This window comes from Solanum tuberosum, unplaced genomic scaffold (genome assembly GCF_000226075.1).
Source record: "Solanum tuberosum cultivar DM 1-3 516 R44 unplaced genomic scaffold, SolTub_3.0 scf00180, whole genome shotgun sequence".
In the NCBI taxonomy this organism is placed as follows: Eukaryota; Viridiplantae; Streptophyta; class Magnoliopsida; order Solanales; family Solanaceae; genus Solanum; species Solanum tuberosum.
Genome location: NW_006239107.1, coordinates 1,049,150 through 1,070,975, shown reverse-complemented (window position 1 = coordinate 1,070,975; position 21,826 = coordinate 1,049,150). Strand labels below are relative to the sequence as shown.

The following is a 21,826-nucleotide window of genomic DNA, read 5'->3' as shown; positions in this document are numbered from 1 at the left end:
ATATATATATATATATATATAACAATACTTTTAACAAAAAAATAAAAATATTATCTGCAAATCTAAAATTAATATTAGAATATTTTACATCTATAATTTCTTGGTTAAATGTTGAAGTGTGTGACCATCTTATCTAAAAGTTTAAGCTGTTAAAGAGAACACACTTTTATTATTTTAATTATATTCTCAACACTCCCCCTCACGTGCAGGCCTGATTTTTTTTAATGGGCCAAGCACGTGAAAATTCTTTTTGATTTTTGGGTAGCGGTGAGATTCGATCTCAGGATCTCTGTCTGCTCTGATACCAAGTTAGAGCGTACAAAAGAAGGGGTCAGCGTTGGTTTCACTCCAGTAACCAGGCTGCCATAAGCCATAATCGATATTTATATATATATGCTGATGATGTACATAAATTATAATCCTCGTTATAATCCATAAATGAATAGGTTTTTTTAACTTTAATTTTTTTATATTAAACAACTATAATAAACCATATATATATATATATATATATATATAATTAGAATTGAAGTAGGGGAAAATCTGAACTTAAATAATTTTCGTTCTACAATAATATTATATTTTCCTTTAAATGTAATAAGTTCATTTGATCAAGTAAGCACACTTTTACAATATAACTAATTGAGCCTTTCATTTCTCCGACAAAAATTAACATGTCATCTATGTCTATTTTGTTAATATTATATGTAATAAATAACAATATTACTTGAAAAATGTCGATTGCGTGAAACATTCACCAAAGATTGAGAAACTAAAAATAAGTTTTTTTCTTCAAAAATGTCATTTCTTCTTCTTCTTCTTCTTTTTCATTTTCTGATGAACTTAAATGTCTATTATTTCATTTTATATTTTGTTTTGAGAATATACGCACTATATTAATATACCATATCAATACTTATATATAGCATATGTAGAAAGTTCAACATATAAGATTTTTTTATACTTGTATAAAATTCTCACATTAGATTGGATTTATAAAATTTATTTATAAAATGTTTTGGCATTGTTGTGTATAAATAAATTTTGATACGAAATATGTCATTTAATTATATTTTGTAAAATCTCTAACAAATAAAACACTGCTAATCATTCGCGTGTTACTTTCTTCAGTCCTTACAATTCTGAACAAAGTTTTATTAACTGAATTTGATAAATTATTAATTTTGCTCATGCGAGTATTAATAATTAGGGTGGCATGGTACGATATTTAAAACTATAGTTTGGTAATTTCGATTCTCAAAAATATAGGAGTATATCATTATCATACAAATTAATTTGTATGGTTTGACATTTTCAAGTTTGATTTTGATATTTTGTGGTTTGGTAAGTCAATAATCATAATTTGTTTGACTTTGACTTACGTATAATAGAGAATTATGATTTTCGCTCTTTAAAAAATGTCTCAATTATATCATACTATCACCTTACACACGTATACAATATTCAAAAGAAAATACAATCAATCTCCTTCGTTAGTCAATTACACAAAAAAACATTTCAATTAAGATAAAATAGTCAAAATCGCAACATCAAAACAATAATTTGTCCTCATACTAGGTTACATATCTTTTAGTATTATTAATACTATATATGTAATTATAGTATTTCATTTTTAGCATTTTGTTAAGAAATACTGAATATCATACAAAATACCAAAAGAAAATTATAATGCATAACAAATACTATAATTTCAAAATAATAATATAAAAAATCTCATTTTTTTATTTTAATATAATAATTCGATATCTATCGTACCATGTCAAGTCTCAAAAGGCGCGAGGCAATAATAGTCGTTAGGTAAGCTTCACATCAAACCAAAATACCAAATCAGCAACATTAAAATTGTATTAACAAACATATATATATATATATATATACGTAACAAATAAAATACTAGTAGTACAAGGCATGTCAAATAAACAAATAAATATTTGAACTTTGAAGAGGCACCAAATAGGCCTGTCTGCACCAAAAAAAGAAGAAGCAAAGAGCCAAAAACAAACCAATTAATCTATTATTGTATCATTTTCAATGCTGAAATTACTACTACCAATTTGGTCTTTGTTGCCATTCATGACAGGTGGTAGTAAATGGGTGGTAAGGAAGATGATGACGACACTCTGGCCTTGCCATCTTGTTCTGCTTCTGTTGTTGTTGATGATTTTGTGAAACTATTAGTTGATTCGCCGATTCTGTTTTTCGTTCTTTCTCACAAAGCTGTTGAAATTGAGCTTGATCAAATTCGTTGTGTTGCGGTTGAAGCATTGGATAGTGGTGGTTGTGGTGGTCGTGGTGAAGTAGTTGATCAACTTTGTAAGCGGTTACACTTTTTGAAGATTGTTTATAAGTATCATTGTGTTGCTGAAGATGAGGTAAAATATTGAATTCTGCAGAGATTAGAACATTTTTTTTTTTACAATCCTTATGTATTTTATTTTAACACTGTCAAATGATCATATGTTATTTCTTCATTTTTATTGCTTATTGTTACTTCAATTTCGTTGTTTATCTTGCTGTTTTGTTGTTGTTGTTACTTTCCTTTATATCCTGTTTTGATTGCACTTTTTGAGCCTGAGGGACTATCGGAAACCATATCTCTATCCCACAAAGGTAGGTTAAGGTCTACGTACATCGTACCTTTCTAGACCTTACTTGTGGAATTACACTGGGTATGTTGTTGTAAACACCAAAAAACATATTTTTCACTGAAAAAGGGAGAAAACACGTCCTTGCTCTGTTGAACCCCTTTTGACTTCTTGGTGTGTTTAGTTCTTCATATTTGAATTGTGTGAAACGTTTGGAGAGAGCTAAGACCCCTTTATGTTAAGGGCACAGTTACAACAATGCTACTTGAATTATTACTAGAGTACCTCATCATTTGTTTGGAAATAAGTTACTGAAGAATGAGAGGTCTCTAATTATTACACAAACTTGTAATTCTAGTGAATTGACTCATGATTTTTACCTGCTGATATCCATGTACTTTTTTTTATATCAAATTGTGACTTTCTGGCTTAAGTTAGTAGTGTTTGACAAAACGCCACTAACAAACTGCACCAGTTGTACCAAGAAAAGTCATTTTTAGCAGTATACTCAGCTCACTGAAGGTAGAGAAGTTGGGTATAATGGGTATTAGGAGTAGTAGAGGTAGGCCGAAGAAGTATTGGGGAGAGGTGATTTGACAAGACATGACTCACTTGGAGCTAACCTCGGACATGACCCTAGATAGGAAGTTATGGAGGATGAGGATTAGGGTAGAAGGTTAGTAGGTCGAGCCTTGTCTAGTTTCCTTTTTCAATATTGTGATTATTACTCTCCTACTATCTTAATCTTCAATTTAGTGCTATGTGTTGTTTCTATTGCTTCAGTTATCGTATTATTTTGTTGCTGCTATTTACAAACCTAATTTTTTTTATATGCTTTACTTGAGTCAAGACTCAAGAGTCTATCGAAAACATCATCTCTACCTTCACAAGGCAGGGGTAAGGTTGCGTACCCCCCAACCTACCCAAACCCCACTTGTGGGATTACACTGGGTATGTTGTTGTTGTTGTATACTCAGCTCACTGATAGTTCTGATAAAAGTACTGGCATTTGTCAAGATATTACCTGTTGCAGATTTTGTTAAGCCAAAATCTGAATATTAACATTGACAGGTCCTTTTTCAAGCACTAGATGCACAAGTGAAGAATGTGGTCTTCACATATTCACTTGAACACAATAGTATAGATGTTCTGTTCAGTTCCATCTTCGATTGCTTGGATCGCTTACAAAAGGAGAAAAAGGAGGTTTCCGTCTTGTTTAATGAACTAACATGTAGCATAGGTACCATCCAGACAACCATTTCTCAGCATATGCTAAAAGAAGAGGAGCAGGTAATTTGCCAAATCTTCAGTATCAATTTTTCATCTGAATAGTCCCTTTCTTCTGAAATTGCTAGCAAATAAAATTTCTATGCAGATTTTTCCGTTGATGATGGAGAAATTCTCTTCCGAAGAGCAGGCTAGGCTCGTTTGGCAATACCTATGTAGTGTTCCTCTAATGATACTGGAGGATTTTATGCCATGGCTAACAGCTAGTCTTTCTTCACATGAAAAGACATACTTTCTGAATTTCATACATATAGTCTTACCTGAAGAAAAACTTATTCAAGAGGTAGATTTAAAGTAATTCTCCATCGATATTGTTAAGTGTAAAGTCCTAAGTCATCGATCTAACAATATTTTTTCTTCAAATTTTGAAGGTGTTCATCTCATGGCTTGATGATAACAAGGAAGCATCTTCCCGGTCCTGCATAAAAGATGGAAAAGGCGCTAAATTTCATTATGGAAAAGCCAATATGAAGTACATATTTGAAATGGATGTGCTGATGGTTCAGTGCAAGGAAATGCAGCACCAGAAGGCTTCAGAAGAACATAATCCAATTGATGGTTTTCATATCTGGCATGCTGCTATAACACGAGATCTAAGAGTAATTATGGAGGAACTATATCAACTACGAAGCTCGCTTTGTGTTTCAACCTTGTTGTCAGTGATTACACAGTTGAAGTTTTTTGCAGATGTTTTCACATTCTACAGGTAGTAACTTCTCAGCTAAATTCTTGTACTTGATAAAAACTCAATGTGATTTTTTTTCCTGAGTGTTGCTTTAATTTACAGCAATGCACTGGATCAAATCTACTATCCCTTGGTAGATCAATTGAACACGGATGCCCTTTCTACTTTTCATGAACAATTTATTGAAAGAAGTCAAATTGAAGAACTGCAGAGATTGCTATACTATAAGCTGCATGGGGAGATACAAATAAAGGTTTTTGTAGATATGCTTTGCCAGGAAGTGGAACTATTTGTTGGGAGGATGAACAAAAAGCTGCAGTTTCTAGAAACCGAGGTACGCCGTCTTTCCAGCTGTAGTTTTACCACAACATGATGATGCTCAAACATAGCAGGCAAATGGCATGCCTTTGGAAATGATATTTATATTGACTTCTGTTCCTCTGGTTTCTTTTAGGTGTTTGTGTTCATTAGAGAGACCTGCAGTCATGAATTGCAGCTTTGTTTATTGTACATGAGCCTGCATATGTTGCCACTTGGGTTGCTAAAGTGCATGATTATTTGGTTCTCTGCTCATTTATCTGAGGATGAGTCCAAAATGATGTTGAACAATATAAAGTTGGAATCTGCTGTAGTTAACAAGTCCTTTGCTACTCTTTTATATGAGTGGGTTCGGATGGGTTATTCAGGCAAAATCTCAGTTGAGAAGTTTAGAAAAGATTTAGAAGAAATGTTCAGTAGCAGAAGCTCTTTGTTTGAAAAGTGGAGCAAGAATTCTGGAAGTTCTTCCTCGCACTCGGAAATGCAATCCCCTGATAGACCTTATCACCCTTCAACACTTGACAACCTTGGGAAGCATGATACACCTTATTCTAATGGGATCAATCTTCGTATATTTTTCTCGGATTCACTGAATGACTTATTCTGCCTTCCTGAAACTGCTGTTGATGGTATGAGATTATCCAGTCTTGATGTAAAACCAATTGACTTTTTCCATTTCTTCCACAAAGCCCTGAAAAAAGATTTGCAGTATGCTCTTTCTCTGTCAGTTAAGTTGGCTGAAGATGTGGGACTCCTTGCTGAATTTGAAAGACATTTCCATCACGTACGATTTCTATATCAGCTGCATAGTAAGTCCGAGGATGAAATTGCCTTTCCTGCCTTGGAATCTAAGGGACAGCTCCAAAATGTCAGCCATTCGTATGGCATTGACCATAAGTTGGAGGTTGAGCAATTCGATAGAATTTCTATCATCTTAAATGAGATCACCAGTTTGCAAGGTTATGTGGACATGATTGACAGTAATAAGCTGAAATACAAAAGGTTGTGCTTAAATCTACATGATACATGCATATCTATGCATAAAACACTCACTGACCACATCTACCGTGAAGAAGTTGAACTTTGGCCACTATTCAAAGAACATTTTTCTGTTGAGGAACAAGAAAAGATTATTGGAGACATGCTTGGACGAACCAAAGCGGAGAATCTACAAGAAATGATTCCCTGGTTGATGGCATCTCTAACACCAGAAGAACAACATGGCATTGTGTCAATCTGGCGTAAAGTCACAAAGAATACAAAGTTTTTTGAGTGGCTGGGAGAGTGGTGGGAAGGTATAAAAAGAGATGAGAGTGTAAACGCAGAAAAGGGATCAAAGCTTTCTCTTGCATTGGCTGTTGATCCTTTAGAAGTTATGTCTACATATTTGTCAAGAGATGATTTCAGGAGTTCAAGCGTCTTCCACGAGAAAGGGGAGAACTTTTCATCGACAGAGTGTGCTGATCATGATTTAGATCAATCTGGACTTTTCGCTGCAGATAAATCCCAGAATGCCAAGGGAAACAAAAATGTTAATCGAGCCATAGATATATCTCAGCATTCTACTGATGTTGACAAGAAAAGATGCAATGACACAACAGACATTGCTAATCAAAAAGAAACAACTTGTCAGGATATAAAATTATATGAGCAGTCAAAGCAAAAGGATCACAAGGAGCACCATCTAATGCTGACTCAAGACAAGCTGGTTGACGCAATAAGAAGAGTATCAGGCGACTCCTCTTTGGATTCTGTAAAGAAATCACACCTCATGCAGAGCTTGCTAATGAGGCAAATACATTTTCAACTTCTATCCTTTGATTTGTTTCTTGGGAAGAAGCCATATATGGTTACATAATTACCAGTATCATAAGTATGATAATGCATAATAGTATTATAGATAACTGAATATGTTCATAATACATGTACATCATCAGTTCAGTCTCTAGTCCTGGTTTCACCATGATTTCCATGTAGTGGTTGCTATTGGATCAAGATTGGCAGTTGTGGCACCAATCAGAGAGAACCGGAAAACTGGTTCCTGCATAATCTAGTTTTTTGGTTCTTTTCCTGAATTTTAGTAGCTCCTAAAATTGTTCGACTGCACTTAAATAATGTATGTTAGAACTTAGAACGTTCAGTGATAATACAATGGAGGTATCCAGGATGACAAAGAATTGAACTTTTACCAGTGAATGTTAGGAAAAACAAAGTCAATTTTCCTCTGGACTATCGGAACACTTAAGCACCTCTACTTTTCTTCTTTTCTCTACATTTCAGTTTATTTCTTCTGCCTCTTTTATTTGACTTGACATTACAAGGATTTCTTTCAGTCAATGGATTTTGACACAGGAGAAGTCTTATTCAGAGGTTGCTACTGCAAAGGATAAGGAGAAAATCACTGGTCAATGTCCGTCATTTCGTGATAAAACAGAATCAGTTTTTGGTTGCAAGCATTACAAGAGGAACTGCAAGCTACTTGCTCCATGTTGTAATGAGCTCTTTCCATGTATACGATGTCATGATGAAATTACTGATCATTGTCTGGACAGGTGTGAGTGGGATGCACTTGGTCTTCATGCCTATTGGTAAAGACTTACTTTTTTTTCCTGCTGGTTTAACATATCCCAACTCTGGTTATGACCATGCTTGCAGAAAATCTATCACCCAGATGATGTGCATGAAATGTTTGAAGATGCAACCTATCTGTCCCAGTTGCTTAACTCTTACTTGCAACAATTTCTCCATGGCTAAATACTATTGCAGAATATGCAAAGTGTTTGATGATGACAGGTGAGTGAATCAGGTTTACATTTGATCTTGTGGGGATTATGTCCCCTCATCGAATAATTGTATATTATTGGCCTATCCTCCGTTCAAGAGCTAGCATTTGGGGTTAATCCCAAGGGTCACATCTTCACAGGCTTAAAGCGAGAAATAGTATACCAAGTAGCACACCTAAGAATTCCATAGTGTTTATTCAAATAAGTCCTATTTTAGTTCCTTGTGCAGTGGTAAGAGTACAAGACACAAAATGAGTAAGCAAAAAAGTGGAACTTTCTTAGAATGTTTAAGTAAGAAAGCTATAGGCATGAACTATGGTCATAAAAATAACGAACTCTTTTTGGGGAAATCTTAGTAGCTCAGTAGGTTGGCTACCTGAATTTTCACCTTGTTGGTGAGGGTTCATAATCCCTTCTCCATTTCCCTTCATGAAAAAAATAAAGGAAAAGAAAGGAGCTCTTGTTGTTTGTAATGAGTACAAAAGACAGTTATTTCGAACTTCATAGACTAGAATTACTTCTGCTCCAGCAAAGTGCTTCATTCACTAATTCAGTCATACAACTTTTTGAACAGACAGATATACCACTGCCCTTTCTGCAATTTGTGCCGAGTGGGGGAGGGATTAGGCGTTGAAGTCTTTCATTGCATGACCTGCAACGCTTGCTTGTTATCGAAGTCTCTCTCTATTCATACATGTCGAGAGAACTGCTTGGAGGATAACTGTCCAATCTGTCATGAGGACATTTTCACTTCAGCTACTCCAGTTAAACAACTTCCTTGTGGTCATTTCATGCACTCAACATGTTTTCAGGTATTAGACTCATACAAAGTTCCCTACTTAACCAAACTTACAGGATCTTTCAGATTGTACTGCTGATCTTTTCTTCCTTTCTCTTTTTCTCTAAATACACATCTTAGGACTACACTTTTACGCATTACACATGCCCAATCTGTAGCAAGACAATTGGGGACGTGAAGGTCAGCAAACTATTTAGTGCAATAGCTCATTAGACTGGTTCATGGTTAGAAAATGTATTGACTATGCAGCACATTTGGTACTTAATTTCAGGTGCTCTTTGAGATGTTAGATGCATTTCTGTCTGAGGAAAAAATTCCCGAGGAGTACGCTGGCCAGATTCAGGTTCATTTAAATCATACTCCCTCCGTTTCAAAAAGAATGTTTCTTCCCTTTTTCGGCTACATTTTAATTTCAATTTTCCACATGACATGTTTAAGACCACAAGATTAAAGAACATTTTGGTACATTAACATATCTTTAGTTTAAAACCATAGTATTAAGAAGTTTTCTTTACTTTCTTAGACTTCGTGCTAAATCAAAACCAGACAAACAAATTGAAACAAAGGGATTATTTTGTTTCCATGTATGAATATCTTTTGAATTGGGGTTAATGTGATATCAATCCTCTTGACACTGAGAAGGTTACATACAGGTTATATTATGCAATGATTGTCAGAAGAGAGGAACTGCTTCCTTCCACTGGCACTATCATAAGTGCCCATATTGTGGTTCATACAATACAAGGCTTATATGATCTAAATCCAGGGCTCCAGGACAAAAGGCAAATTCAAGATTTTAAGTTTACGAGTTCTGAACTCTAAGATAGGATAACAAGTGGATTTGGGATGAGTTTTTTTTTTATGCATACTAAGTGTATAATAACATGAATATAAGATCTGAGCCAAAACTACTGGCTTAATGTAGAACCCCTAACTTCAATGGTAGATTTACCCGTCTCAGACTGTAGAGGTCTAGAGGAAGTGTTGTTGTTGAATGATTGGGATGCTTCTTTCGTGGTCGATAAATAATGTATATGCTTCATTTTCTTCATACATCCTATGTTAAATTCCAAAGATATTTTTTTGTGTTTTGATTTCACCTCATTAGGAATTGGTTTTATTTTAGGAAGAAAACAAACCCGAATAAAATCCAAACTGTTTTAATGGTTAAGACAGAATATTTTTAATTTTTTTAGGAGAAAGAAGAAAGTAAAAAAAAACAACGATTCACTTGATAAATTTAGAGGAATTAAGATCTTTTGGCCACCTACAAAATGAAAGAAGAAAATATCCTGCAAAAAAGCCATAAAACTAAAAAAAGAAACTGCAAGTGACCCAAAAACCAATTCTCCCAAAAAAACACAACATGGTTTACAAAACTAACAAAGACGCTTTTTTTCTTTTGAGAATTCAAAAGTGACAAAGATACTTATCAGAAACAGTTGCAAAGCATTAAAGAAAATACAATTAAAATACAGAGCAATACATTCAGAGGAAAAAAAAAAAACAAATACCGGTACCCTAGAAAAACCCAGAAGTTACAGTCGAACGGCTTTTCTGCTTGACGAGCAAATATGGTGTCTTCCCTTTCATTAAATATCGTAGGCATCCGTAATACAAAGTTCCCATAACTTCTGGGCACTCAAAATTCTTTTCCCTCTAAGAGGAAACAACAAAATGAATATAGAGTGTATAGAAGACTTACTATTGACCATCACTAAGAGACTACAGACCAATTGCCAATCTATACAGACTTGCTTACATTGGAAGTGAAAGATAATATGATTCATTACCTGTGTACAGAAGCAATATCTCAGAAATCAAACATCTACATGTTCCTCATGACTACGAAACTGGTGGCAACTACTACTTTCTTCAACCACGCCACCTTATTGTAAGGATTCCAAAATTTTCAGATGACGCAAATCTTTGATTTTGCCAATGCTTACCAAGTATCAACAGCACCATAACTTACATTTTTCTTCCCAATCCTCTGATAACTTCCACCATGATACACATATTTGAAGAAGTTTTTCTCGCTAGCAGGCCAACTACTCCTATTTTCTCTTCATCCCGTCAACAAATTTCTGATGGTATAGTACAGTTTCTTACACAATTTTGTAACTTTGCAGATCAACAGTGCACAATATCGTCATTGCCTTTGGCAATTGAATGGAAAAGCACAGTTGCACATCTTCATTGCAGCTTAGGGAGGTATTTTTCTAAGCTGAAATAGATTACAGCTTCAAAGAAACCAACGCTGATCCAGATCATCTTTTGACTATTAGAGAGGTACCATTTGCTGGCTGGACTAGTTTACAGCTTCGAAGAAAAGGACCTGCGGTTGCAAATGCCCTCTTTCACACATAACGAGAACATCATCCCAGCCACCAATTACCTGAATAAAAAATATCCATAATAACAAAATCTTATTCAAAAGATAACAAGGAAAAATAGGAAGAAACAGAATATTACCTTTACGGTTTTGTCATCATACATGAGCCACTGTCCACGATCATGACTGTAGGCAAAACAGTGATAATGCTGTCCATAGTAGCAAACCTGAAAGAAAGAAATGTTGAGTCATAAAAGTATCCATCTTTAGACACATACCACATCAGAATTAAACAGACACTTGTTAAAATACAAACGGAACTTGGTTCTACACCCAAAAGTACTACAAAGTGATTCTTATATACAACCTAGCAACATGAAAGATACATTTAGCTTAAACATATGCAGATAAGTTCTATTTTATTTATAAAAAAAAGACAATCTCAAACATATTCAGGATTAATAGAGAAAAATCTGCACATGGGAACAAACAGAGAGAGCTATATTATTTGAGATATGTTTTGACCCAAACTCTGGGTGGAAAACAGTATATGTTGTTGACACAAACAAGGAAATACCGAAAAAATGGAATAAACCTGTGCTGACCAAATAGTCGCATTTATGCATCAATCATAAAAATACGGCTTTATGTATAAAAAAGGGCACAATATCACAAGTACTTCTTTCATGAAAGAAGACAGAAAGTAATCCTCAATTGGTTGAAACCGTAAAAAATAAAAATGAACCAGCTGGCATGTACTATTTTTAGAACAAAAACCAATTGGCATGGTTTTATGAATATATATAACATTGACAAGGAACATGTGAGATTTTTCAAAATTGGAGCAGGAATTTTCTGAAATATGAATGGATTTGTATATTCAGTGCCAGTGACTTGATTATATTTTGGCTCGAACTAGTTAAGGGATTTTCAATACTAATTCCCTAGCAATACATAAAAGGAAAAAAGTCAGCAGACAAAAGAAAAGAAACATTACCACAGAAATTAGGCGATGTTTGTTTTTCGGATCAAGACCACGATAAAGGACGCCGATGTCCACTTCAGTAGATAAAGCTGATAATGTCGCTTTTATGTCATCTACATCCTCACAAGTATTCTGCCAACCCAAAACTGCGGGGAGGAAGAAACAAGTCACATTAGAAACAAATAGATTCTCTTAAAATATTTACATTACCCATTGGCAACCAAAAAAATTAGAGAAAGGAGGGAAGGGGGAAACATCAGAACTAGTTACCCGTTGTGAAAATATGTGGTGGAGCAGAGAGAATGTGATGAATATAGTTAAGTTTCTCACATCCACCAACCTCAGGATCGCAAGCCAACTGATGGTTCATCTCAACAAGATTCAGAAGCTCGTCAAACGAGCTTTCTGGACACATAACCTGAAAGGAAAGAACAAAATACTCTGTAAAATGTGCAAATTAGTTCCCCCACTCCTCACGATAATGGTAAAGAAAATTGCTCATTATACAAACAATGTCCCTTGTTGAACTTAAAAAGATAAATTTACTGAATGGAAACTGAAGTGCCATCACAAAATTGCCTAAAAGAACAACAGAACATGCCTTCATTGTTCGGAGAGCACTGGCATTAATATTATGAAAGAACGATGTGTACTTCAGATGTCTAGACTCCAATCCACAATTATAGCAGTTCATCCGTTCAAAAATATCCATCCCGAAAAGAGAATGCACAGCACAAGCACTACTTGAGCAATCCCAAGAGCCCGTACAACTGCTATCTGCAGATTCAGCATCTGAACGACCTAAAGTTGATGTAAATGATCGATGCAGGCAATTGAATATTACACCTAGTACTTCAGAAGCATCATTCATTTGAGCCTGTAAGTCAATATTTCGTTAATTGGATTCAAAGAAGCTGAGTCCTAGTAAATTATGAAGCGCTCGATAGAGTTTCGCATTTACCTCCTGAAAGAAATTACTGTCGGGATAAAGGTTGCTGAGAGCAATTCTCAGAGAAGTAGGAGCAATAGCCTCTCTCTGCATCTCAGTTGAAGCCGTGTTCAAAGCAGTGAATATGTCATATAAAGCACATACCACACATGGATCACCCACATGATCATGTTCTGATGATGATCTTCGCAAAAAATCATCTCGAAATTGTCTTAGATGCCACAATGACTAAAATATGGCAAGAAAACAAGAAAAATCAGAGAAGGCACTTGAAATAGAAGAAAATTGGGAGCACAACAAACAAAGATAATTTGTCTATAATAATATAAAACAACGGATTAGCACTTGTAAGCATTGCTAACCTGTATAATGACATTTAGAAAGCAATTGTATTCTCCAACTTCATTCTTTAGCCCAGTGCCATATACATCATCCATTTCTTTGACATTTCCAAAACTAATTTCATTACCCAAATCCCCTGTTTCAGAGATCATCCTCTGTGCCCCTGAACTTGCCATCAAGGGAAATTTCTGATGTGCATGGAATGCATCTGACATAAAAGAAGAGAATGAGGACAGAAGTCACTTGAACAATCAGGACATGGAAAATATTAAAGCAGTTAATTCTTCAAGCCAAATGGAAGAACAAAAGCTGCCACCAGTTTTCAAGCTATAGCACGTCACTTTCCTTCAGAAACCATTAGAAAGGGTCTTAATTTGACAGATGGGAAAAACAGAAGATAGATAAGTTTTTTTTTTTTTGAAACTGATAACTTTAGGGTAGATAAGTAGTCTTCTGATCATCAAGCTTGAGCAGTGAACTATATACAGATAGAGAACAGCCTAGACTACTAATTCCCCAAAAAATAAAGAACACCCTAGATTAACAAACATTAAAACTATCTTGGGAACTTGTTCCCAGAAATGAAAAATAAATAGACATACCAAGACTTTGGCGTACAGCTCTCTTAAGGTCAGCTTGAAACCTTTCTTCATCATCCTCCTCCACATGTAGCTGTCTCAATGTCTTTGTTCCACTATCTCTGGTACCATTATTTTCTGGGGTTGAAATCAAATGGTAATGAATTTAGTTCACTTCAACAGAAGCAGATCATAGAACAGTTTGTAGTTTAAATTTCAAGGAAAAATATTGGAAGAGCACCTATTTACACCCACCGGCTTGTTTTTTTAAAAAAAAAATCTACAGAGGATTATGGGGGATCAAAAAGGGATAGGGTCTCAATTTGGCCCAAAACTGAGTGCAACTCCTAAAGTTTCTTTTATAGAAAGTGACTCCACCAATTTTATTCATAGAGTTGGTATTTAATTGTGCTCTCACTGTTTAGCTACAGAATAATACACAGCTTGAGTATGATGAAGTAATGCCACAATTACTATATAACTTATCTGAACCAAGATAACTTGTTCCTTTAAAGTTTAACCAATGAAGAAATGGAAAGAGATGATTGAGTTCACCAATCACTGTTACTAACACAAACAGAAATTAGCTTGGGCATAGATTTGTTTGTTTCAAAGATTCAGATAGATTTGTTTGTTACAAAGATTCAAATACAGGATGTGGTCTAATTTTATAAGTGACAGTTCATAAGAGCAAAATCGACCCAAAAAGTACCAACTCTAAAAGCTAAAAACCATCATAACATTTTAAACCTAGTAATCTATCTTTGATCAATTGAATAAATGAACTCTTTGTTTCAATATTTAAAAGATATTTTGTGTTTTAGTCATTGGGTTAACAAAACAACCCTCCTCCTTTCTCCGGGCTTGGGACCGGCTGTGTTATAGAGAAGACATTAACTACCACACAGGCGGAGTTATCACATGAATGTCATTCCTCAACAAACCCGGAGCTTTTTCCAACGTTAGGCACTGACATTGATCCCACGTTCACCTTGCATATTTAGCAAACTACTGAACACCAAATGATAAAGAAGCAAGAACGAATTTGAACTATAAAACAAACACTTTCTAAGAACAGTTAATCATGGGTTACATCACAGTCATCCACCATGAAACTGTTCATTTTTTACTAAAACCAGGAAATGCCCTGTGATTTCTGACACTGCCAACTTTCCTTTACAAGTAAAAATAAGACCAACTAGCATAAAATGCAAAAGCATCAACCACCCAATCAAGTTGGAGAAGCAAAGAGAAGTCATCATTCAGAAAAGCAGAAGCAGCCAAATATATATAAAAGTTAAGCAAACAACTGCAGCTCACCATGTGAAGAATCCAGAGCTTTTGATTCACTAACTTCAGTATTTTCCCTTTCAGAAGAACCAGATTGATAATTCACCTCACTAAATTTAGACGAATCTTTCTGGCGCCTGCCTTTTCTTCCAGATCGCTTATCAGACATCAATATACCATCCTCTGGAGTTCCTTTGTTTGACAATCCTGAATAAGAGAAAAAATGATAGCATGTTCAGATGACATCATCCTAACCCTGGAACATTTGGTACAGATTATTTGGGAAGCATAAATTATTCCAGTTACAAATCAAGGTAATACCATCTCTTTGTGCCATTCTTTCTGGAAAGTTCTTTGAAAGACCTTCTACACTGTTCAATAGTACATTGTTCTGCATCAAGGAAAGTCACATGTTACAATCACTTCATAGGGCCAACTAAATTTTAGCAGCATCCTCGATAATAACACCAAGGCATTTCGAGGCATTAGTTTTAACTTTTAGCGATATAAGAAATCCAGAATGTAAAATTCTCTAACAGTAAAAAGCCAATCAGAGTGTAACCTGCTCACTACAATTCCATTGCTCATTGATTTTCTGATCAATATCACAACTCTTCAAGTAAGTGTCAGGATTCATTTTTTGATACGGGTAAGACTCGGGATTTGTAGCTGCATCCATATTCTCTGGAATTGTTCTTGCAGTTCTCTTATGTTGCTCAGCCAGATGTTTCAGCTTAGCCTCATTCTCAATTCTTCTTTGATACTCTAAAGTTTCTTCAAGCTTCCTTTCCTCGGCTTCAAGCTCAATCATACGTTTGTACTCCTCTTCCTGTAGATCTAAGGAATTACCAGTTTGAGGAATTTCACTCTCTTGATCATCTCCATCATGAGCAAGTGGAGATGAGCTGCACCAAAACATACACTTGAAAATATTAAAGGCCGTAAATGGTTTGCTAAGATGCCTAACTAGAGGGTATGTAAATGGAGAAATATGTTGTTAGGAACTAGGAAGAGACATACACATGATCCACAGTCTCATGGTGAAGCACATGCAATTCGTTACCACTGTTAGGCTGCACAGGTAAGAGGAAACAGGTTATACCTTCACCCAGCAATACACATAAACAACTGCTTCAGAAACAATAATCTGACCCACAGCTCAAACCTTCGAATCTTTTGCTTTTCGATACTCTTGTTTCTTTTTCTTGTCCTTTGTCTTTTCATGGCCATGCTTAGACTTCTCATTTCCCCCACTTGAACTCTTTTCGGAATCACGTGCAAGTTCAGCCAGAAAAGCTTCCCTTGTAGCATCAGATTTTTCTGTAGCGTCCTTCTCGGCCAGGTCTTCCAAGTGTGCCTAAGAATAAAAAAAAACAATCATCCTAATCAAACAAAATATGAGAAAGGCGAAACTACAAGAAGATAGGAGCACAAACAGCAGTAAAAGATTATAATAGCAACATAGGTACATCACAACAGCAGTTACCCGCAGAAATGATTTCAATAGAGGCACTAAAATTCGCCGGTAATCTTGGGCAGAAGCCGGCTCAAGCTTTGACTCCAACTGCTGCATCCCGGTAACCACCCGCATGATTCGTGCATCAATTTTGCTAAGCTGCATCCATGAAATTGTAAGATCAAACGACAATCAAACAATGCAGAAAAACCAAAAAGAAAAAGAACATTGGACTATAACTGATCCACCAACCTCAATGGAGATATGTTCCTTCTGTCTCTGTATTGCAACTTCCACACTAGAGTCCACCTGATGAAGGTAGTCCTTCAGTCTCCAATCATCCTCTTCACCAGACTCCAAGTCACAAAATTGAGACGTTCCACCACCGTAAGTTTCGTCAAATCCGAATTGATTTACATTGAGAGATTCTGCTTCCTTAAGAACATTTGATATAGCATCCAACTCAGGCCTATTGCTGATAATTGTAGTGTCGTTGTCACTATCTATGAGTTCTTCTCGTCGCTTTCTCAAGACAGAATCGTAGCTTTGTCGGACAAATTCTGTTTCATTTTCTCTTTTTTTACCCTCTTCTAAGCAAAGATCTTCTACTGCCTGCAGTGCTTCCTCGTAGCTTAGGTGCTCACATTTTCTCTCACACAAACCCTGGAGGTCGTAATACTCCTTCTCAAGCAATCGGAGAATTTCCATACCTTGTTGACCTTTTTCTTCTCTTGCACGTGTCCATGATGCCAAAGCTGCAACACTTGATGGACCAGTGAATAACCAGGACAGTAATGCATCTGGGTCAACTAAAACACCATCTTGATACTGGTTACCAGACAAAATTGCTGTATTTCTGTCATTAGAAACTGCATCAGGATATGAGCTGGGAGAAAGATTGCGCTCCAGGAAATGCTGATCAAACAGCAAACATGAGCTGTCCTCACTGAAAACTATTTTCTCTAGATTGTCAATTCCATGACATCCATTGCTTGTTTCATCCACAGCACCAATTTTCTCAGGGTACCTCCCTAAGCCACAAGAATGAGAAAGTTCTTGCAAGTACTTTAATACCTTTTTCAGTTCTTCGGGACCCAAAAAGCATATGCACAGAGGGCTTTGATCAATATTGTAGTTAAGAAGTTGAGAGCCAAAAGGAAGACCCTGAAGTTCTTCCACCACATAATGCATAACCTTGCTGAGGTGAGTTGAAGCAAGATATTTATTTTTAATAAGAGCCTCAAACACAGCACGGATTCTTTCAAGAAGCTTTGCTCGCTCAGGGTCATCAGACAGTGGCAAGTCTTCAGGAAGTAAACAAATCTTTGAACCACCATCTTCATCACAATCCATATAGTCAATATCTGAGATCTTATCATTTTTTCTGCTCTCAACCATATTTACATTGAGTCGATCCCCTACTTGCTTCCTTCTAGGGGACGAGTCCCATTCGTCTTCATGGCGGAAAGCTTCCAAATACCCATCCTTAGGTCCCTCCCCATCATCTCTTCCATAGGTCTCATCTAGAAAACCATGGCCTTGATATCTTGATTGCTTATCAAGCATTTTCACTGCCGCATTAATATCTAATGGTTTCCAAGAACAGTTCAGAAGCATCTCAGCCCACTCATTCTCAACATTTTGAGGCAAAACTGACTGCATTTTAGGCAGCAAAGCTCCCATGTGATCATGCACAACATGATGAACGTGTGATTGAGAATCAGAAAAATTTTCATTGCACCGGCAACATCTCCAGAACTCCCATGTTTTATGGGTCTCGGCAAATGGAAGAGCATCAGAAAGTACTTCAATAGCCAAATGATCCTTAGAAACAGTAAAATGTGTCTTAAGATCTGAAATTCTAATTCTAAGCAATTCTTTCTTCACATCCAAACTTATGGAATTCCAATATGACTGCACCCACTTCCTTCTCTCCGTGGAAGAAGCATTCTTCTTTGCATTTCCACTCCTCCGCCTATCACCTGCTCTCTGACCCGATCCTGCAGTTGAATCAAAACCTTTATCTCCATCATTCTGTGATTTGACAGTTTCTGACTTCTGCTGCAACAGCCTAGCAGCAGCTACCCGAACCTCAATCTCTTTTCTCCTCTCTTCAGGTGTCTTAGTCGCCTTCTTAATTTCATTTGGCCTTCTTCCCTGAACCAATCTCAACTCCATTGGGTCCTCAGACACCCTCCTAATTGGAATTAACCTGAATTTCTCCTCCCCAGTACCTATATTCTTCATCCAAGTAGAAATGGAAGCAAAATTCGACTTCTGAATCAAGTTATGAAGCTCACCATGTATATGAGATATTCGAGCTTCAGGTGAGGATATCTTCTGTTGACTCTCCTCTTGTAAGCTCTCTTTTGCAGGATCAATGGGGTTTTCAATTGCCAATGCTCTATCACACTCCTGCACAACTTCCTCATACTCCTTCCCGTCATTTGCTGCTTCATACAACAAATTAGCATAAAAATGTGAAAACTCAACTGAGTACGGAGACAGTGACACTGCTTTCCTAGCACTCTCAATTGCATTCCTCAAATGCCTCTGCTTCGTATTAGGATCATCAATAATAGAAGCCACCTTCACACAAACTGTGCCCTGGACCCGGTGAATCAGTGCCGAATGAGGCGAATTTCCATGCTTAGTAGACAAGTCCTTCATCAACCTCAGTGCTTTAGTATGGTTCCCACGTCGCAAGGACGTTAAGGCACGCTCACATTCAAGCTTAATTGAAGCATAAGAAGCCGAAGACGATGAACTATTGTTCTCATAATCATTTACAGCTAGGGCATCGTTTCTACTCAAAGATCCATTCGTAATTGAAGGAATCGTTGAAACTAGCTTTAGGTCAGCATCAATCGACGGCGGTGACCCATCTTCTGAGACCGCCGCCGGTGAACTTGAGGGTTTGGAGCGAGGAGCGACAGTTCGCTTCTTATGCCCCATCAATAATTTCTCCTACGTCGATTTAATCGAAGGCATATACAAACCTATTTCATATCCATATACAAAATCTAGCAATTGCGTAGATTAAATATCTAACTATACTCGTATCAATACACAGCAGATAGAGAAACTTACCGGCGAAGAAAGCAACGTCGGAATCGGAAAAAAATCGATCGGAGATGAATAGAGTGTATAAATTATATATATGTATAGGTAGTTACGTATGGATAGTGTCACTCTCGGGGCGGGGGTAGGGGGTAAATAGAGGTTGAAGATTTACGGGGGTAGGTAGGTGGGAAGGCGATGTACTGTTTAGTGAGCTTTGGAGCTTTTTGGGGAGAAAATCGACTTTAGTGGGGGAAAAAAGGACAAAATGCTGGGGTGGCAATTTTTAGGATTTTTTTTTTTTTGGAGTAGTAATTATTAATCATTTGTTTTAATATTTTTTTATTTTATATGTTATAAAAAGAATTTAAAAAATAATTGAAATGATATATAAAGTCATAATATAAGACGGATAGAAATTTATTAGGTGAGAAAAAAGGAAAGAATTGAAAATCTAGTAAGAAATTTGTAGATTGAATTATGTTGTAGTTTTTAGTCCAGTTCAATTTAATTTGTAATTTATTTTATTCCATATGTTATAAAATGAATTTAAAAAATATTTGAAATGTTATATAAAGTCGTAATATAAGAGGGATGAAAATTTATTGGGTGAGGAAAAAAAGGAAAGAATTGAAAATTTAGTAAGAAATTTAGTAGATTGGATTATGTTGTAATTTTTAGTCCAGTTCAATTTAATTTATTTCATCCAAGTAACTTGAGGGTGAATCAATGACTCACTTATTTATCGACTTAGCTTATTTTGACACATTCAATTTTTTTTGTAAATAGGAATAGTATTATTAGATAACTTTAGGATATTATAATTATAAGATGAATTGAAATAGTTCTACATTAGCATTTCTAACAGCAATAATGTTAGAAGCATCAGTGGTAGTAACTACATATATTGCTAGCATCTCTAATAATATTTATGTTATCCATCACACTAAGGTTGCTAGTTTAGTACAAGTAGATAAAGAAATAAATCTAGTAACTACTACTCCATTCTTATCAACACGCAAAATGGGATTAGTCTTTTCTGAAGGAGCTACCAAAACAGCAAGATGATTAGTAATACTTATTTTGCATATCCAAATAATATAGGATTCAATTGATTAAAAAAGAAGCACAAAAATGACTTGAGAATAATTGAAGTTACGTGTATCAAGGGTGAGTAACTTTTATACTAAGGATGTAGCTTGATCATCTCAATAACTTAATATATTCTTTACATAATCAATTAATAATAACTAATAAAATACTTAACTTGAAGGATGAAGTTGAAATAGTGTCATCTCATGGATTAACTACAAAGTGTTTATGTGAGATTCTTTGTTTATATGAAGTAGAAGAGCTCTGTGGAGGAGTCGGATTAACTGAAGATAGCAATGATCACTGACGTCTCTTCATATTTTTCTGATGATATTTTTTGACAAACATTGTTGCTCAACAACTTCAGACTTCTATATATATATTTTCTAATGGATCGAATTTTTTATTGGGCCAGATTATGTATATAATTAGTTAGTTGGAAAATAAAAGGAGCTTTGAGTTTCAAATCTCTATTTAAAAATAATAATAAATTATTCGAATGATGTAATAAGAAATTAAGAATTGTTTATCTTCAATTTTGAAATTGTATGTTCAAATCATCAAAAATGTATGGAATTAGATATTTAATATACTAATATAGTTGAAACAAAATACTATCTTTGATTTTTATTTGTACAAGGAACTGAAAATAATAAAAACATAACATTGTGACGATCATACAAAAGTAAATAAATTCATAAAGAATTGATATTGCAAAGACTACAAAAAAGTGATATAGCTAGTATTAGTTATTAGTTTACCTCACAATGGGAGAGTTTCAAATTGTTTTTTTCAATACGCCTAGTTATAAAATCGTATGGAGTTGAGACCATTATGAACAAACAAATATATTAGATTGATCAGTATTTAACGCCTAACAGACAAAAGATATGATGAATAATGCAAACATGCAATATCTTTGGAGATTTTCATAGTACAATAATGTTTTGTAAGTGTGAATTACTATTTTATTTTATTATTTATAAGTGAAGATAAAATTGGATCTAGTGTTTTAAAATGCGGGGGCATAAGGCGAGGCGTTTTATATAGTACGGGGAGAGACGTAAGTCTCGAGAAACGAGGCGTAAGTCCCATAGATTTACGGGGCGTAGTCTCATGTATATTCAATTTTATAGTTTTATTACTAATAAAATAAGCAAAAGTAAACCTTTCAATGATTTTACAAATAAATTTTAGGGATAAGGGTTTGAAAAATACCTCAACTTTGGTCGGATTTGCTGTTGCGATACTAAACTTTCAT

At 35.4% G+C, this 21,826-nt stretch overlaps 2 protein-coding genes across 2 annotated transcripts; one reads left to right on the top strand and one right to left on the bottom strand.

Annotated features, from left to right (window-relative positions):
• The first annotated feature begins 1,966 nt into the window (after positions 1–1,966).
• LOC102605439 (uncharacterized) lies at positions 1,967–9,531 on the top strand. Its single transcript, XM_015312005.1, has 13 exons — positions 1,967–2,393; positions 3,678–3,896; positions 3,982–4,176; positions 4,265–4,599; positions 4,681–4,912; positions 5,033–6,752; positions 6,874–6,933; positions 7,205–7,448; positions 7,552–7,689; positions 8,254–8,491; positions 8,599–8,658; positions 8,750–8,821; positions 9,132–9,531. Exons 1-13 carry the CDS (start codon positions 2,112–2,114, stop codon positions 9,231–9,233), a joined length of 3,897 nt encoding a protein of 1,298 aa, XP_015167491.1. The 5' UTR covers positions 1,967–2,111; the 3' UTR covers positions 9,234–9,531.
• Positions 9,532–10,031: 500 nt separating this feature from the next.
• LOC102605106 (uncharacterized) lies at positions 10,032–19,720 on the bottom strand. Its single transcript, XM_006354772.2, has 15 exons — positions 16,666–19,720; positions 16,444–16,572; positions 16,123–16,314; positions 15,978–16,030; positions 15,520–15,862; positions 15,279–15,348; positions 14,988–15,164; positions 13,692–13,805; positions 13,110–13,297; positions 12,760–12,975; positions 12,400–12,675; positions 12,069–12,216; positions 11,811–11,944; positions 10,954–11,040; positions 10,032–10,876 (listed from the first exon to the last, which is right to left on the bottom strand). The coding sequence occupies exons 1-15, from the start codon at positions 19,366–19,368 to the stop codon at positions 10,790–10,792; spliced, it is 4,917 nt and encodes a 1,638-aa protein (XP_006354834.1). The 5' UTR covers positions 19,369–19,720; the 3' UTR covers positions 10,032–10,789.
• Positions 19,721–21,826: the final 2,106 nt, after the last annotated feature.

Coding starts and splice junctions, on each gene's coding strand:
- LOC102605439 (XM_015312005.1), top strand. CDS start 2,112: ATGGGTGGTAAGGAAGATGATGACGACACTCTGGCCTTGCCATCTTGT. Junction 2,394..3,677: donor ATTGTGTTGCTGAAGATGAG/GTAAAATATTGA, acceptor TAACATTGACAG/GTCCTTTTTCAAGCACTAGA. Junction 7,449..7,551: donor ACTGATCATTGTCTGGACAG/GTGTGAGTGGGA, acceptor CCATGCTTGCAG/AAAATCTATCACCCAGATGA.
- LOC102605106 (XM_006354772.2), bottom strand. CDS start 19,368: ATGGGGCATAAGAAGCGAACTGTCGCTCCTCGCTCCAAACCCTCAAGT. Junction 12,217..12,399: donor GTGCTCTCCGAACAATGAAG/GCATGTTCTGTT, acceptor CTTTCCTTTCAG/GTTATGTGTCCAGAAAGCTC. Junction 10,877..10,953: donor ATGATGACAAAACCGTAAAG/GTAATATTCTGT, acceptor TTTTTTATTCAG/GTAATTGGTGGCTGGGATGA.